Genomic DNA, 18901 nt, shown 5'->3' with positions numbered 1-18901 from the left:
GGGGGGGGGGGGGGGGGGGGGTCAAACTGCCACCCGACAGTGTCTCAGATGTGTTACACCACATTCAGTTCAGATGAATTTGGAGGCATCCCTGTTGGCGGAGAGATCAAGTGTAAAGTATGTTGATGGTTCACACAGTCCACAGCATTCATAGTGCTTCCAAATAGTATCACAGGCCCCATGAAAGCCGAAGCAAATGGCCTCCACAGCATAATAAGGCCCCCATTGGCCTGCAACTGTGGCACAATGGCATGTTTTGAGAAGCCATTCATTTGGATGACTGCAAACCCAGGCACAACACTTGACCTGGTCTAACAAGAAATGTGATTCATCTGTCATGTTTCCTCTGATCCACAGTCTGATCTCCATGATCTCATGCCTATTGCAATTGTAATTGACGATGTTATGGGGCCAATACAGGAATAATTATGGGTTGCCTGCTGCAGAGCCACATGTTCAATAACTTGGGGTGAGGAGTGTGCTCCAAAACACTTGTGCCTGGACCAGCTCTGTACTCTATCATCAGATCTGCCACAGATCATCACCTATCCTGGTTTACAGTGAGCAAGGCTCCAATCTCCATATTTTTTGAAGAGATGCATATATCCAACACATTATCTCCTGCTCGTGGATCCACTGCCTTTAAACCACTTTCCATAAATGTTCCCAACAGTACCACATGAACAGCTGACCAGCTATACTATTTCTGAGATGCTTGTTCCCCAGTCCCAGGCTGTAACAATATGTCATTCGCTAAAGTCACTTATGTCAGTTGATTTCTCGTTTGTGGACTGTATCATTGTTAGAATGATTCTCCATTTATTTCTGCTCTGCTTATATGCTTTCTTTTCCATGTCATGCGCCCATGATGTCGCCAGGTGGTTTTTAATCCCACTACGAACAGTGGTTGTAATGTTCTAGCTCATCAGTATAAACTCATCTGCAGATAAAGTTCAAACAGGAACACCTTACTGTGCAACTTACATCACCATAACAAAAACAAAACTTAATTGAAGTCAGTGTCCTCTCCAAACCATATAAAAAAATGCTCTCCTCATTCACGTACACCAGATTCAATAGCAGTCTTAATCCACTTGTATAGGACCTAATGTGGTTATCAACAGGTCTCACTGCCCTCATCATTATTATTGGTAGCTTTTCTTTCTTTTTTTTTTTTTTTTTTTTTTTTTTTTAAATGAACCTAGACTTTTGCCTTTCATAAACTACCATACCAACTGCTGTATCACGAAACAACTATACATAATTTATTGTTGATATTTATTTCAATACTGGTCTTAAAAATTATGCTTAATATACCTGGAATATTGATGCACCATACGGAGTCCTCCAGGCATTGAGCAAATTGTCTTTGCCAGTAGAGACAAACCACTTTCCACAGGCAGCAAAACGCAATGAAAGTACACAGGATTCATGCAGATGAAGCTGATATTTGTCTGGCTTCACAGCATGCAGCACCTGTAAGAAACAAAGTACATCAGTCTGAATACTGTAACATAGGTAAGACCCATATGTAATTTTGTACAAGAATTTAGTTAAATTTTTGATGAGATTTTATGCTAGAAAGAGGAACAGAAAAATAAGCAATATGCCTGGAAATTTCATCCTTAAAAATTAAAATTTTGCCAATGGCCGCTAAGGAAAGAAAAGAGATCAAGAGAGACAACATTTTTGAAAAAAGAAACTTAAAACTGAAACACAGTGTCTATCAACCAATACGCATCAAACAAACTGTACTATTTTATAGACAGGATGAGTCAAAAAGTACTTTACAACTTTGGAATGACATAGGAATTTATTGAGAAAGCTTACCGAATTGGTACTGTATCCCTTTGTAGCAAACAACCTCAAGTTTCACATACTAGTGGTGCCACATTGATATGATGTGATTACCACTTGATGCAGCAAACATCTCACTGGTAATCAATTTCTTCTCAAATTTGTTGCAGCAAATCGGGTATAACTTGGGTGTCAGGAGTGTAGATTGAAGATTTCAGGTCAGATAAATTGTTTGGTAGGGAAGGAACATAGCCGGTCGAGGTGACCGAGCGGTTCTAGGAGCTTCAATCCGGAACCGCATGACTGCTGCGGTCGCAGGTTCAAATCCTGCCTCAGTTATGGATGTGTGTGATGTTCTTAGGTTAGTTAGGTTTAAGTAGTTCTAAGTTCTAGGGGACTGATGACCTCAGATGTTAAGTCCCATAGTACCCAGAGCCAATTGAACTATTTGAAGGAACATATATACAGTCTTTAAATGAAACCCCAGAGAAAGGAATTCAATGGCGTGGAGTCTGGGAAGTGAGATGACCACGCATTTGGCCCTTCATGGCCAGCCCACAGACCTGGGAAGCAATTATTGAGGAAGCTTCAAACTTACATGAGAAAATGAGGCGATGCACAATTGTGGTATCTGCCATCACTCAGCCACCGGCCGACAACGATGGATGTCAACATGAGCAAAACGCAGCCAGCTGCACAGCTGCAAAGATAACATACACGGACAGGGCATATCGATTCGCTGACTGGCCACATAGTCCATTTCGATATGTCCACTACAGGACCGGTGTCACGAGATGGAAGCAAATTTCCACCTGGCCCCCGGTGCCATCACACACCGTGTTCCCGGATTACCTGGATGGTATATAGGCCACTGCAACAGCATCGAAGAGGGAGTCCTACGCGTGCTTTCGCTCGCACTTGTGACTAGTGACCACACGTACTAGGAACCCTGTGAAACTTAGGGTACTGTCTCTACTGTCTCGGATGTGGACTGGAGTGCACTGGACTTGTGCAATTGTTATGGATTGTGAAGTGCTATTGTGCATCAATATCATTGTGAATTAAGCTTTTAAGTATTTTGGATGTTATTGTGTTATTCTGATATAACACAATAAAATGGTGATGAGTCAACAAGAATCAACATCTCTGGATCACGCAGTTAATGCAGCAACAGGTGGAGAACCAGCAACAACTCATGGCTAGTCTACAGCCTCTTCTCACCAGCACAATCATTTCATCAAATTCCGGCTTTCCCTTCTTTTGATGAAGCCCTTGAAGAGTGGGAATCATATGAAACAAGTCTGAAGGAACACTTCTAGGCCTTTCAGGCAACTGACATCAAGCTCATGAAATCTCTGTTTCTTTCCTGGTCTAAACCGGTGGTCTATCATTTCCTGTGCGAATTGGGTCCTTGTCTACTCCTTTGGAATTATCATTTCCGGAGATATGTGCCTTGTTGATGCAATTTTACCAGCACCACCCATGCATTATTTCCTCAAGCAAAAAGCACACATCACAATCATATCGTGAGTGGGCAGCTGAATTACAAGGCCTCAGCCACAAATGCCATTTTGTCACTGCCACATATAATGAATCGTATGCTGAGGAAATGATCCATGATATGATTATTCATGGTGCACTAGACAGAGAATTCCAGGATGACGCCCTATAACTTGAGGATCCCTCGTTAGACAGAGTTTTAGAACTGGCTCAAATGACTGAAGCCTCGTGCGCTGCAAGCCTAAAATTGGAGACTTGGGAGGAGATTGCAGCTGTCCATGCCACCTTGCCCCGTAATCCTGATGATCCCTATACACCCACTGACGATGTGGAGGTTGCCACCATCCACTCCGACAAGTGTCCTGCATGCCCGTCACGATCTCAGCAGAAGCCCGGGTGCTTTTCTCACCAGTGGACCCCAAACTGTCTTCCGTCTTGTCCGGACTGCTACAAACAACATGAAAGGGACAACTGCCCAGATCGTTGGGCCTACTGCTCTCTCTGCACCTTACAAGATCATGTGTCATCAGTGTGTCATTCTGCTAAATCCACGTCCAAGAAAGACTCTTTTAACACTCCAATGGATGTTAATCAGATTTCCACTATTGAGGTCCAGGACACTTCCAATAAATTGTTCCAGGACGCCTCCATTCACAACAGGCCACTAAAATTACAGGTCCACACTGGAGCAGTAGCTAGCTAGATCAATTATGCAACTTATGTACATCTTGGAGCGCTCCCATAGCAGACTTCCTCTCGCCGGCTAGTGGCCTACAACAAACTCAGCATTCCTCTCCTGGGCCAGGTTGATCTTCCTACAAATTATTGTGGCGTAACACAGATGATCACATACATGATAATCAACAGCAGTACTACCACCATCCTTTCTGGCCTCAACGGCTTTTGTGCCTTTTGATTTTCTATCAAGGACTCTGTCAATGTGATTTCTGATGAAGTTCCATATGCTGGCCTGCAAGAGCTTTGTCATGAATACCAAGATATCTTCCGTGACGAATTGGGTAAAGCATGCAATTTTCTGGCACGTGTTTCCCTGATGCCTGGTGCCCGTCCTCATTATTTTCGTGCCCGTCCGGTCCCTTATCGCTCTCCACGATCTCGTCAAGGAAGAACTAAATCGTCTCACTGCAGTGTGTGTCCTGGAGCCCATATCCTCCAGTCCATGGGCCACACTTGTCATCGTCATCAGGAAACCATCCGGAAATCTTCATTTGTGTGTTGATTTTAAAGTGACCATCAACTCCCAATCGGAAATTGACACATACCCACTACCTCGTACGGAAGAAATATTGGCAAAACTCCACAATGGCAAATATTTCTCTAAGACTGATTTAGCAGAGGTGTATCTGCAGTTACCCTTGGATGATGCTTCTCAGGAGTTCCTCACACTCAATACTCCACATGGCCTGTATCGCCTTAAGTGACTCATGTATGGCATTGCTAGTGCACCGGCCATTTTCCAGCACTTTCTTGAACAACTGGTCAACTCAGTCAAAGGCTGTGTCAACTACCTTGATGATGTGATTGTTACACAACACATGATAAACAACCACCTCCAGAATCTTCCAGGTTCTCCGTAATGGTATCCTCTGCTGCAACAAAAACAAATGCTGCTTTTTCCAGCAGGAAATTGAACATCTGGGACACAAGACCTCCAGCGAAGGAATCAAGCCACTAGACCATCACATCCACGCCACTGTCCAGTTGCCTGGGACCCACCAATCTCATGCAACTGCAGCCCTTTTTTGGTAAAGTGTAATACTACTGAAGTTCCTTCCTGCGGCAGCAACAGTGGCGGCTCCTCTTTCCCTACTTTGTATAAATGGGGTGCCTTTCACTTGGTCTCAGTCTTGTGAAACTGCCTCCCAGACCTTGAAATCACAACTGCTTACAGCCCCGTGCCTTTCCTGCTTTGACCCATGGCAGCAACTCATCCTGGCCACAGGTGCATCGGAGGCGGGTGTCGGGGCAGTGTTGGTGCATCGATTCACAGATGAAATATATGTCTCTAAAACATTTTCAGATACTCAGAAAAAATATTCCCAGATCAAAAAAGAGGCTCTCGCAATTGTCTTTGCACTCAATAAATTTCACATGTTTCTGTACGGCACTAAGTTCCACTTAATAACAGATCACAAACCTCTCATCGCTTTGTTCCACCCTGCCTCCAAAATTCCGGACCAGACAGCTCATCGTTTGCAGCACTGGGAGCTGTTCCTGACCCATTATCAATATGACATTCACTTTCGGCGTACTTCAGAACATGCTAGTGCAGATGCCCTCTCACACCTTCCCTGGGGCCCCGATCCTGAATTTGACAAAGAAGAGCTTCTCTGTTTTCAGATCAATGTTGCAGTCCAAGTGGCGGAGGACTCCTTCCCACTGACTAGTTCCACAGTTGCAAAGGCAACAGGTCAGGATCCTGATCCAGTGGGTCTGCAGTAGCATTCTCCGTGGATGGCCAGAGAGGCAGCCACCTCTCTCTTCTCCTGCCTGCCGGCACTACCTTACCATGGGCCACCAGTTCACCACTATAGACAGAGTAGTGCTCCTGCTCCCTGAGGATGGACAACTGTGGGTGATCATTCCAGATGCACTGCGCTCCAGGTCCTGCAACTGTTTCATGAGGGCCATTGGGGCATCACTTACTCCAAGCTCTTGGGTTGCCATTATTTGTACTGGCCTGGCATGAGCCATGACATTGAAGAGATGGGCCATGACTGCCCAGCTTGCCAGCACCAGCAGGTGGCACAATGTCAGACTTTTTCTTCTGGCCTCCCTGCTGTTGCCCGCTGGAATGTCTACACCTAGATTTCACTGGCTAGTGTTTTGATGATGTGTACCTCATCGTAGAGGATGCTTATTCCCACTTCCCATATTTTGTCCATTGTCCTTCCACGACCACATCTGTTACTGTACCTGCCTTAGAACGTACTTCGCCATTGAAGGCTTCCATGAAGGGAAGGTTACTGACAACAGCCAGGAATTTCTCACCTTCTGCCTGTACCACGGAATCCACCACATTCCTACATCCCCACTTCATCCCCAGTCCAATGCCAAGGCAGAATGCATGGTGCAGACTTTCAAGACCCAACTGTGGAAATAGGATGCTCCTCACTCTCTTGTTCCCACTGCCCAGGTCAGTGCCACCTCCATCAGCGTTGCGTTTCTGTCCCGGAGTGGCTGTTTGGGCTTGAGGTTTTGGTTGCCAACCGAATTGGCTGCTGGGTGTGATCCTCCAACAGTGGGGCCTCAAGGTTTTCCGTGTCAAGATCCAGGATCAGGTCATGCTCTAGCATGCTAATCAGCTCCTTCCTCAGTCAGCACAGCAACTATCGACTGCCTGCCAGCCAGATCCCCACCGACAGTTGGATCGCAGGCCCATCAGCCGGATTTCTCCTCCACCTGCTGCGGACCTGCTGGTTCCAGCAAGTGGCATCACGGGTATCCCGATATCCGGAGCCCATCCAGACAACAGCCACCTTCACTGGGAGCACAACCTTTGGCCGAAGACATTTCCCCCACACTACAATGCTGTTCCTGGACAGGGGCCCAGATGACAAGACGCCTCTGCAACTGCCTCCACCACCTCAGCCCCAGCAGGTCTTCCAGCCTCGCTGTCTCTGCCATCGCCAGGGACATTTTCGGCCTTACTGCACCACTTTCCCACACGAATCTGATGAAGAACACATGGATGTCTCCTACATCACCAGCCACTGTTTCACAGCTTCCTGTGGGAGGAGTGTGGTATCTGATATCAAACAGCTACCAGCCAACAATGGCGGACGTCAACACACGGAAAGCACAGATAGCTGCACAGCTGCAAAGGTAACACAAATGGACTGGGCACATAGATTCACCGACCGGCTGCGAAGCCCATTTCGAAATGACCACTAGAGGGCCAGTGTTGCGAAATGGAGACGACTCTCCACTCGGCCCCTGGTGCCACCACATGCCGTATTCAGGGACTACAAGGACTGTACATAGGCCACTGCAACAGCTTCGTACAGCGAGTCTAGCACCTGCCTTTGCTTGCACTTGTAACTAGTGACCACACGTACTATGAACCCTGTGGAACTTAGGATACTGTCTCTACCATCTCGAATGTGAACTGGGGTGCCCTGGACTTGTGTAATTGTTATGGATTGTGAAGCGCTGTTGCGAATCAGTATCATTGTGAATGAAGCATTTAAGTATTTTGGATTTTATTGTGTTATTCTGATATAACAGCAATCTTGCTGGTAATAAACCATTCCATTTCGGTTATCTTCATCAATCTGTGGAATTGAAGCTCCTGGTGGCAGACAGGGGTACTGATGCACTATGTAAATCAAACTTGAGGTTGTTTGCTACAAAAGACATATCTACCATTTCTAACAAATTATTATTTTGGTGCTATCCAAAATTTTCAGGACTGGTGCTGCCATCTGTTGAAAACGTTACCTTTAGACTAATGGTCACCATCACCCTCAAAGTAGTTCCCATCTGCATGTACACACTGGTCCCAGAGCTTCTGCCACTGGTCAAACGTTTTCTGTAAGTCCTGTTCTTTGAGCATGCTTATCACCGCCAGCAATGCTTCTTGAATCCTCTCTAGTGTTGAACTGGTGGCCTTTGAACTCGAGTTTCAGTTTTGGGAATAGCACGAAGTCACAAGGTGCCAAATCTGGCAAGTACGGTGAGTGGAATACAACCGCCATGTTGTTTTTTGCCAAAAAGGTCCTGGTGAGCAAGGACGTGTGACAGGGCACATTATCATGATGCAGCAGCCAGTTCCCTTGATGCCAAAGTTTGGGCCATCGTCACCGCACATTTTCACGGAGCCGTCACAAAACGTCACAGTAGTACACGGAATTCACTGCTTGGTTGGGTGCGATGAATTCCTTGTGCACAGTTCCCTTGGTATAAAAGAAAACGATGATCATGCTCTTCACTTTTCTCTTCACCTGTCTCGCTTTTTTGAGTTTTGGAGAGCCTGGGCTCTTCCACTGTGGCAATTGTTGCTTTGTCTCTGGGTCATAACGGTAAATCCTGCTCTCGTCGCCCGTGATAACCTGTCACAAGACGGTTGAATCATCAGATGTGGTCTGACGAAGGTCCGTGCACACTTCAACATGCTGTGCCTTCTGATTGGCAGTCAAGACACTTGGCACAAATTTTGCGGTGACACAATGCATCCTCAATTCATCAGTCAACATTCATTGACATGTCCCATAACCAACACCCACTTCATTTGCAAGGTCTTGAATGGTTCGATGTCGATCCACACGAACCAGTTGTTGAAGTTTGGCTACAATCTCTGGCGTTGTGTGGCTAACAGGCCTTCCAGTGTCAGCATAATCTTTGACGTCTGTATGGCCGGCCCTGAACTGAGCATGCCACTCAAACACACGACTCATGCTCTGTCCCCCAAACACTTGTTGAATCATTGGAGGGGCCTGCTTTGCACTTTTCCTGAGATTCACACAGAATTTGATACACACGCATTGTTCTGCTCGCAGACCCATCATAAAATCGCCACACACCGAATGCAGAGTATTACGGAAATCATTGTGGACACGCAACATGTCCTCCCAGCTGAATGCCACTCTGCACACTGACTCATCAGATATGCAGCTCTCGCCACCTAGCAGTGCAAAGATCTAGTACTCCTACTTTTCAGATGGAAGCACCAGCCTTGAAAATTTTGGATTCCACCTCTTAACTCACCGAAAGGCAAAAGCGCTGCACCATTGAAAGATGCACAAACAAAATGTATAAAGCTTTGCTTTGCTAGCTTTTGGAACGAAATTCCTTCCTCAAGCTGTAAGAGAAACATGACACACACACACACACACACACACACACACACACTATCACACACACACACACACACACACACGAAATCCTCCCCACTCCACCAAGAGTGTCTTTCCGCCATCCACCTAAACTTCGTAACCTCTTGGTTCATCCCTATGAAATCCCCAAACCACCTTCCCTACCCTCTGGCTCCTACCCTTGTAACTGCCCCAAGCTTTCTATGTGGGAATGACCAGCAACAAACTGTCCATTCGCATGAACGGACACAGGCAGACAGTGTTTGTTGGTAATGAGGATCACCCTGTGGCTAAACATGCCTTGGTGCACGGCCAGCACATCTTGGCACAGTGTTACACTGTCCGGGTTATCTGGATACTTCCCACTGACACCAACCTATCAGAAATCCGGAGATGGGAACTTGCTCTTCAATATATCCTCTCTTCCTGTTACCCACCAGGCCTCAACATCCGCTAATTTCAAGTTGCCGCCGCTCATACCTCACCTGTCATTCAATAACATCTTTGCCTCTGTACTTCCGCCTCGACTGACATCTCTGCCCAAACTCTTTGCCTTTACATATGTCTGCTTGTGTCTGTATATGTGCGGATGGATATGTGTGTGTGGGGGAGTGTGTACCTGTCCCTTTTTCCCTCTTAAGGTAAGTCTTTCTGCTCCCGGGATTGGAATGACTCCTTACCCTCTCCCTTAAAACCCACATCCTTTCGTCTTTCCCTCTTCTTCCCTCTTTCCTGATGAAGCAACCATGGGTTGCAAAAGCTTGATATTTGTGTTTGTGTGTCTGGCATGTGATGTGAGTGAGTGAGCGAGTAAGTGTGTGCTATATGACTTACCAAATGAAAGTGCTGGCAGGTCGACAGACACACAAACATACACACAAAATTCTAGCTTTCGCAACCAACGGTTGCCTCATCAGGAAAGAGGGAAGGAGAGGGAAAGACGAAAGGATGTGGGTTTTAAGGGAGAGGGTAAGGAGTCATTCCAATCCCAGGAGCGGAAAGACTTACCTTAGGGGGAAAAAAGGATGGGTATACACTCGCACACACACACATATCCATCCACACATATACAGACACAAGCAGACATATTTAAAGACCTACGTGGAATGTTTCCCTCAAGATGATGTGACTTACCAAATGAAAGTGCTGGCAGGTCGACAGACACACAAACAAACACAAACATACACACAAAATTCAAGCTTTCGCAACAAACTATTGCCTCATCAGGAAAGAAGGAAGGAGAGGGAAAGACGAAAGGATGTGGGTTTTAAGGGAGAGGATAAGGAGTCATTCCAATCCCGGGAGCAGAAAGACTTACCTTAGGGGGGAAAAAGGACGGGTATACACTCGCACACACACACATATCCATCTACACATATACAGACACAAGCAGACATATATATGCACTTACTCGCTCACTCATTCACATCACATGCCAGTCTCCCTACATTGTGCTCATTTGTCTGCCAGCTCTTTCCTGGCCCTTGGTGAGTGTACTGGGGTGAGGTGGGGTGCAGAGTGGGGTGTGTGAGGGATATAGAGAGGCAGGAGGCAGGGAAGGGGTTGGGAGGAAGCGGCTTGTGATAGAGCAGGGAGCCATCTGTGGGCTAGCTACGGGTGCAGGTAGAGGGGGCAGGCGGCAGACAGCTGAGCATGCGATTTAACAGATTAGGGCGTGAGATTACAGCACAAAACTAGCTGATAAGTATTTGGGGGGCAGGGGGGGGGGGGGAGTAATGGGACACACACACACACACACACACACACACACACACACACTATTGGGTGGGGCTGGGGGGACAGCGAGTTACAGGATATGCTGTATAGATAGCCCATGGATGGCTCCCCACTCTCCCACACAAGCCACTAGATGCTTCCCTCCAACCCTCTCCCTGCCTCTGCCTCTTTCCATCCCACACACAACCCCACCCTGCACCCTCACCTCACCCCAGTTCACTAACCATGGGCCAGGAAAGAGCTGCCAGTCGAATGAGCACAATTAGTGAGACAGGCATATGCATGTGAGTGAATGAGAGAGTGTGTGGGTGCACGTGTGTGTGTGTGTGTGTGTGTGTGTGTGTGTGTGTGTGTGTGTGTGAATTTCATTCTGAAAGCTAGCAAAGCAAATTTCTGTATCTTTTGTTCATGTATCTGTCGATGGTGCAGCACTTCTGCCTTTCAGTGAGTCATCTCTTTATTCCTAAATAATGTCATTCTCAATCAGAACTTTCCATACATCTACTGACCTTCCAAGTTATCTCAATAGATTTCTACATAATTCCAAAGCTGTAAAGTCCTTTTTGACTCGTGCTGTAAAGTTACTGAGACTAGAAAATAAAAACAATATTTTCTAAAAGACTGCAAAACAAAGCAGAGATAACAACAAAATAAGTCAGTCAAGGAAAAGCAAGAATCTTGGAGGCTCTAAAGAGGAAGAAATCATATATGACAGTAAATTGCAGATGCTCAGTAGCTCTGCTGTTGGGACATTCAAGTACACCTGCACAGCACAATCAAGTTAGAAGAATAATAGGATTGTGGTTGACACCACTTCATACTTGCAGATGACAAAAAGACCATCTTTAGTGACAGTTTGCTCATGCAATATGTCACTGGAAATTTCTTCACTGGAAATCCACAAAAAGATTATTTATAATTGTATAATTAATGTGGCAATTGAGGTCATGCAGTAATTGATAATCAGTCTTCATTGTGCCAGTTGATAGCGATGGTCGTCTTGATTGCACATATGTCAAGCGTGTGGGCATGACAAGACATCTCTTACAATACTTCGAAAAGATAGCTTGGATACTCATTCGTGAAAGAAATATAGTAGATATCCTTGTAACATATAGACCTGTCCACTTTCCATATGTATAATGACTCCTGTATCACTGACCATGAAGCAGCTGTAGCAGTGATGATTAAGAAAGTACAAAGGACTACTAAAACAATTAGAAAGATTTGCATATTCAGTAAACTAGATAAAGAAGTAGGAATTCCATACCTCAAGAAGGAACTAAAAGCCATTTCATTCTGTATAGGAGCATGTAGGGAAACTGCTGCTTAAGTTTAGAAGAATAGTTAACCAGGCACTAAATAGGTAGGCTGTGTACCTAGTAAAACTGTTTCTGATGAGAGGGACCCCCATTGTGTACAGTCTCTTTAAAGAAACACACAGTACTGCACAATAGGTGGAAAACAAAACATAAGGATTTAGAGAGAGATGCTAAATGAAATGTGTTTCACTGTCAAAAGGGCAATTGTGAATCCTACTTAAACAGAATCTTATCAAAAATACCTCTCACAAAACAAAAAGAATTTCAGATTATATGTAAATACTATCACTGGCACCAACACTATCCAGATGCTCATGGATGACACAGGAACTGAAACTGAGGGTGGCAAAACAAAAGCAGAATGCTGAGTCCCATTTTTAAATGTTTATTTACAAAGGGGGGAAGATACAGGAGTACTGTTCCAGTTTAATTCCTTCACAATTGCAAAAATGAGTGACACATATATTAATGTCAATGGTGCTGAGGAACAGCCAAAATCATAAAAATTGAACATGACTTCAGGGCCCCATAAAACACTATCAGATTCTACACAGCAAAGCCGGCCAACAATTCAGCACATGAGCAGGGCTCTGTCTCTATCAAATTCTATACAGCAGAGATGGCCAACAATTCAGCACATGAGCAGGGCTGTGTGTCTATCAAATTCTATACAGCAGAGATGGCCAACAATTCAGCACATGAGCAGGGCTATGTCTTGCGTACCATAGTGCTCTCACCTAGCAGCTGCGCACTCCCCCATAACCACGCCTGGCACGAGGAAGGGGAAACTGTGAATGCATCGCATTTAAATGACAATGTAATCACAGTGCATAGGACTTAGTTTCATATTTTATATTTCAGTATTATTTAATTATTTTTCATGTACTGAAGGCATAATATAATTTTTATCTGGTACAACCTTTTGGAACATGGACAGAGACATATAATTTCACAGATTTTCATACTCACGTTACCATGTAATTATGACTTATTTAGGTTAATGATGGAAAAAAGCTGTTCTCGCACATACAACAATATTATGAAAAGAATAGATTGCTACTCATCAAAAGGCCTTCTTCTTAAGTAGAAAACACACGTGTGAGTTATGCTTGTGCGTATATTTGTGTTTTCTACTTTATACGGAGGCCTTGTGGACAAATGCTTAAATATATACCATTGTTTGTTTTCACACACACACACACATGTTGATTCAAATATTTTATCACATTTGAAACCTCACTGTGGAGATGTGAAAACTCTTTCAGAGGAAAACAATGTAGACCTCATGGACACTTTCAATGTAAAAGAATTTTCTTTTAAATAGGAATTATATTGCAGATCACTCAGTTCCAACTGCACATGCAAAGAGGTGCTTTCAACTGAAATAGCAAATGGTCTCGAAAACAGCTCAAAAACAGAGGTAAGATTGGCAGTGTTTCAAAATTTTTAGAAAACTATCCCTGACATTCCTTCATGGCCACAATGAAATTTTCAAACCTTGCATTTTCTTCAATACCAGTGAACTTAAGGAAACAAATAGTGTTTTTTTGTCAGGATTTGTCCCTTACACAATGTGATTTTCTTTTTAAATACAGCCCCATCCAATCAGAAGTGATATGTTTCTCACACAGCAGTTTCTTAGTGTGGTCAGAGTGCAGTCAAATTCACTTAAAAAGCAAGGTCTGGAATCCCATTCCTACTCTCGATTTTCCTTCATAAATTTGACAACAGCAAAAACTATTGCAGCTCACAGTCAAATGATGTGTGTGACTTCAGAAAATTTACTATTCGTACCACTCATTTCATCATGTGTTCCATTCCTGCAAATTTAGCACAAAGTGCTTCTTGATATACAGAACAATTTATTAATTCAATCTGCTGATCACTGTAATTTTTTTGCTCTTTGATCGTCAACTAAATCTTTAAATTCTTTCTGCTTGGTGTAATGATATTTCATAGCAAATTTGCTATACCTGTCGATTATTCGACTGTATATAGCATAATAGATACTGAGATTTCTTAGCCTTTTCTTCAGACATTTCCACTCATTTTTAAAGACTTCTGTGTTAGATCACTACCGTTCATTTTTAAAGGCTTCTGCATTAGATAACTAGATTGCCTCTTTCTGTGCAAACAGCAACTGGACCTGTGAACTTCTTTTACACTATGAGCAAATAGCAGGGGGTAAACAGCACTGACACCATACCAGAAGAATGTCATACTTCCTAGAAGTACTGAGCAAAGCTGACACAGGCTCATCCTTTGCCAGCACATCGTGCTGGCGTGCAGTCTAGTACACCGTGGCTGATCCTGCTATACAGAATTTGCAGCTAAGTTAGCCCCTCTCTTAGCCGTAAGATCAGTATATCCCTCAAAAAAGAACTATGCCCAATGGCTGGAAGAAAGCAGAAGTCACACCCACCTACAAGAAGTGTAGCAAAAGTGATCCACATGGCTATCTTCTGATTTTATTGACATAAATGTGTTATACGATTTTAGAACAGATTCTGAACTCAAACATAATGAGGTATCTTACACAGAATGATCTCCTCCACACCAACCAAACTGAATTCTTAAAACATCTGCCACATGAAATGTATGTCACACATTTCTCACATGCCAACTGGAAAGTCAAGGATCAAATCAGTAAACTGGATGCAGCATTTTTTGACCTCTCAAATGCATGAAGTCCAGTACCACACAAATGCTTATTAGAGAAAGTATGATTATATGGGGTATCGAAGGAAGTTTGTGACTGGACTGATAGTTTCATGGTACAGAAGACACAGCAAGTTATCTTGCAAGGACAGTCATCAAGAGATGCAGCAGTGACTAAATCTGCCCAAGAGAAATGCGTTGGGACCCTTGCTGTTCAAATTATATATTAATGACCTGGTAGACAACATTAATTCTAACCTTGCACATCTTGCAGTAATTCTGTTATTTATAATGAACAGAAGAAAGTTGCACAAACACCCAGACAGATCTGGATAAGATTAGTGGTGCAAATATTGGCAGGTTGTTTTAAATGTTCCAAAGCGTTAAACAGTTCTTCAAAAGCACAAAAATGTTGCAGCCACAACTAGCTGGTTGAACCAGACATAAGACAAGTGGCAAATTTCACTTTTTTCTTAGGATACTATGAAAATCCACTCAATTAACAAAAGAGGTTGATTGTAAAGCATTTGTGCAACCCACCCTACAATATTACTCAAGTATCTGAGACCTATACCAAATAAGACTGGGCTAACAGGAGATACTGAATGTATGCAAAGAAGGGCACCACAAATGGTTACAGGTTTGTCTGACTCATCAAAAAGTGCCATGGCCGAGATCAAAAAGTTTATTGCAGAAGTCAATTATCCTAAGAAATATTACTTACAAAGTTTTAAGAACCAATACTAAGAGAGGAATCTAGGCCTGTACTACAGCCACTGAAGTATTATTCCCAAAGGCACTATTGAGAAATTTAATTTTATCCACATTTTGCAGTTTCAAACGTGACTGTATTCAGTACACTGGAGGTATGGATTTAAAAATGCCTTCACTCATCTCTTTTGTGTTTTAGTAAATACACGACGCATTTTGGACACTGTGGGTCCATCATCAGGTGTAATGTGTCTTAATACATGTTTTATTTCACCTCATTCAAGATAAGAAATAAAACTGTATTAAGGCACATTACACCTGGTGATGGACCCACAGGGTCCAAAATGCATCCTGTATTTAATAAAACATGAAAAGTTGTAACTGAAGGCATTTTTTAATTCATACCTCCAGTGTACTATGGAGAAAAGTTAAGACTAATTGCAGTGTACACATGGGCATCTAAGCAGTCAATCTATCCACACTCCATTTGTGAATGGAATGACAGGAAACACTATGAGATGGTACACTGGGAAGTACCCTCTGCCATACACTTCACAGATGAAGACTAGAAACGGCAGAGGAAGGTGGAGAGGGAGGGGTGGGGAGGGGAGGGGAGGGGAGGGGGAAGGGAGAAAACCAGCCGTGAAGATCATCAATATCAGAATCAGGGCACTGCTATTACTGGCAATGTTAAAGCATTCACACCAGAATTGCTGCTCCAACATCCAGCGTGTTCTTAATGAGTTGCTGTGAGATATTTCCTTTGCTTTGCACATTTGAACCATTTCCTTACCACTTGCTTTTTTCAAGGAAAACTGCAGCTCCTCCACGCAATTTCAGTGTGTCATGACTACTACAGTATTATCATTAAATTGAAGACGTATATTTTCACTGTATATCTCTAAATGAGAAGTACCTATCAATAGATAAAGTCTGTATCAATGAACATCACTGCAGTATGAAGTTTCCCACAACAACAAATGGTTCACATATTTTTTCAATGTGTAGAATGTCATCCATTGGCACCAACAATAGTATACTACTGCTCCCAAGGTTTGCCTTATGTTGCAATATAGGAGAGGATCTACAGTAATTTCCGGAAGTCTGGAACACAAGTGCTTTCACAGCATAAAAGACGAGATGACCACCACATGTGAGGCATTAGTAACTTGTCTGCAAGCAGTATAACCTGTACATCACCTCACCTGCACACTTGACAACAGTGTGTCTATAGACAGTAAAACTTGCTGTGCAAAAGACAGCAGTCTAGCAAGATGGTCTCAATCCAAATGCAATGGTAATCCAATTGCACTGGTAATGTGCAATGGTGTACTCATCGTCTCCGTATGTACAGTTCTAGTTGCTTGTGATACTTTTGAAAGTAAAACACAAAAAATGAACATTTCTTACACAAGATATTAATGATTCAAATTGTCATTCCAGTAATTCATATTTTAAGTTATATTTCACCAATGTGATGCTTTTGTAGCTAATTTTATTGTAAAAATAGAGCCTTTTTTGATGTAGTTTCTCACACAGTTAGTCTAGCATCTCTAATAATATTATATTCACAACACTACTTATTACATCCTATTCCACTTCTTCCACCACCCAAATACCACAATACCTCAACATTTGAGTTCTCCATGCCGACAGCAAGCCACTCCCCTGTTGGGCAGTAACCAAGAGAGAAGATCTGCGATGAGAAGTCATGCTGTTGCAGCTGTCGTCCTTCCCTGAGGTCCCAAGAGCGTACTGTGTTGTCAAGGCCACCTGTCCACAGTTTTGTGCCATCCGCAGAAATATCAATGCATGAAGCACCATCAGTATGACCTTGAAATTGGCGTACTAATGTCTGATTGTGCAGATCCCAGACAGCAATATTCCCATCAGAACAGCAACTGAAACATACCTTATAGAGAACAGTACTCTATTAGTCATCAATTCACCAATGCCAATATCTTTAATCACTAAATGTATGTACATCCTAACATCTACTCCCCCCCCCCCCCCCCCCAAAAAAAAAAAACACTCCACTATTAGGAAAACTGACCCATTAACTTAAATATATAAAAAGGAAGAATTATAATAAAGAATAGAGAGACACATCTAGGAGATATTTCCATAAGTTATGTTAAAATGAAAATGTACTGTCTCTCATGTATTTAATATTGGTCAGTAGGGAATTGACTATTTTAGTAATAGCATACTTTATCCCCTTTTGGGCTAGTGACAGAGACGCAAGTTCACAGCAGATGTCATGCTTTAGTCTGGTGTTATGGCTATAGTGTAAACCATTTCTTTCATAGTAAGGAATTGTTTAGAACAAGACACACATGTGTTGTTGTTGTTGTTGTTGTGTTCTTCAGTCCAGAGACTGGTTTGGTGCAGCTCTCCATTCTACTCTATCCTGTGCAAGCTTCATCTCCCAGTACATACTACAATCTACATCCTTCTGAATCTGCTTAGTGCATTCATCTCTTGGTCTCCCTTACTTTTGCCATTTGCAGTTGCTGTGGGAAGACACCACATGATAGGAATGAATTGCATATGTCTAATAAAGGAGAGAGTATGTCTCTTGCTGTTATTTTTATAATATAATCTGGGATATCATCAATACCAGTTGAATAATTACTCTTCAGTGAATCAATAGTATTTAGGAGTTCTGTTGGGGCTATTGGACTGAGAAACATGGATATATTGTGTATTTCAATAGATGAAAGTTGTTTCAGTGTTGCATTAGGTGGATTGCCAAATTTTTCCTTCACTAATTTTCCAGCAACAGTTGCATAATGCTGACACACAAATTTATGGTATAACACATTAAAGAATGAAAATATCCAAGATATTCCGATTTAGATACAGCAGTCTCGGCAAATAATTCTTAAGGCGAATGCTGATGATTTTTTTTATTGCTTGGAGGATGAATCACAGTTGGGCCTCACATTTTCCCATATGCTGTAGGCGTATCAAACAGTAACACCTATGCAACTGAAGTGACAATTTGGAACAACAAAAAGTGGACTTCAGATGCCTCCAATGCTGACAGACATTTAAAAGCTACTTCAGTATGAAGTTGTGTGCTACAAATTGCCTAATATGAGTAGAAATCCAAAGAAGTGGTTTCTGACTGAGGAAAAAACTTAAGTACATCACAAACTCAGAGACAACAATTGAGTACTGAGAGAAAATATGCCCAGTCCCACTACTACAGGATCTTCAATTACCAGTAATGCTGATCAGTTACTCAATGAGTATTACCTCTTTCATAAACAGAAGGATGATACAGGTCATGTTAAAAATCTCTTGGTCACTGTGCAGGGGCAATGTACAGTATTATGA

General features: G+C 43.0%; 1 protein-coding gene across 1 annotated transcript in view; it reads right to left on the bottom strand.

Annotated features, from left to right (window-relative positions):
- Positions 1–18901, bottom strand: part of LOC124621802 (protein groucho) — a 696988-nt gene that overhangs the window by 15776 nt on the left and 662311 nt on the right. The window contains exons 16-17 of the mRNA XM_047147238.1: positions 17187–17471; positions 1318–1476 (exon numbers count right to left, since the gene is read on the bottom strand). Of these exons, the coding sequence (XP_047003194.1) occupies positions 1318–1476; positions 17187–17471 (444 nt within the window). The remainder of the gene's footprint in view (positions 1–1317; positions 1477–17186; positions 17472–18901) is intronic.

This window comes from Schistocerca americana, chromosome 7 (assembly GCF_021461395.2).
Source record: "Schistocerca americana isolate TAMUIC-IGC-003095 chromosome 7, iqSchAmer2.1, whole genome shotgun sequence".
NCBI classification, from domain to species: Eukaryota; Metazoa; Arthropoda; class Insecta; order Orthoptera; family Acrididae; genus Schistocerca; species Schistocerca americana.
The sequence above is the reverse complement of the archived record's forward strand: the minus strand, read 5'-3'. Positions and strand labels throughout refer to the sequence as shown.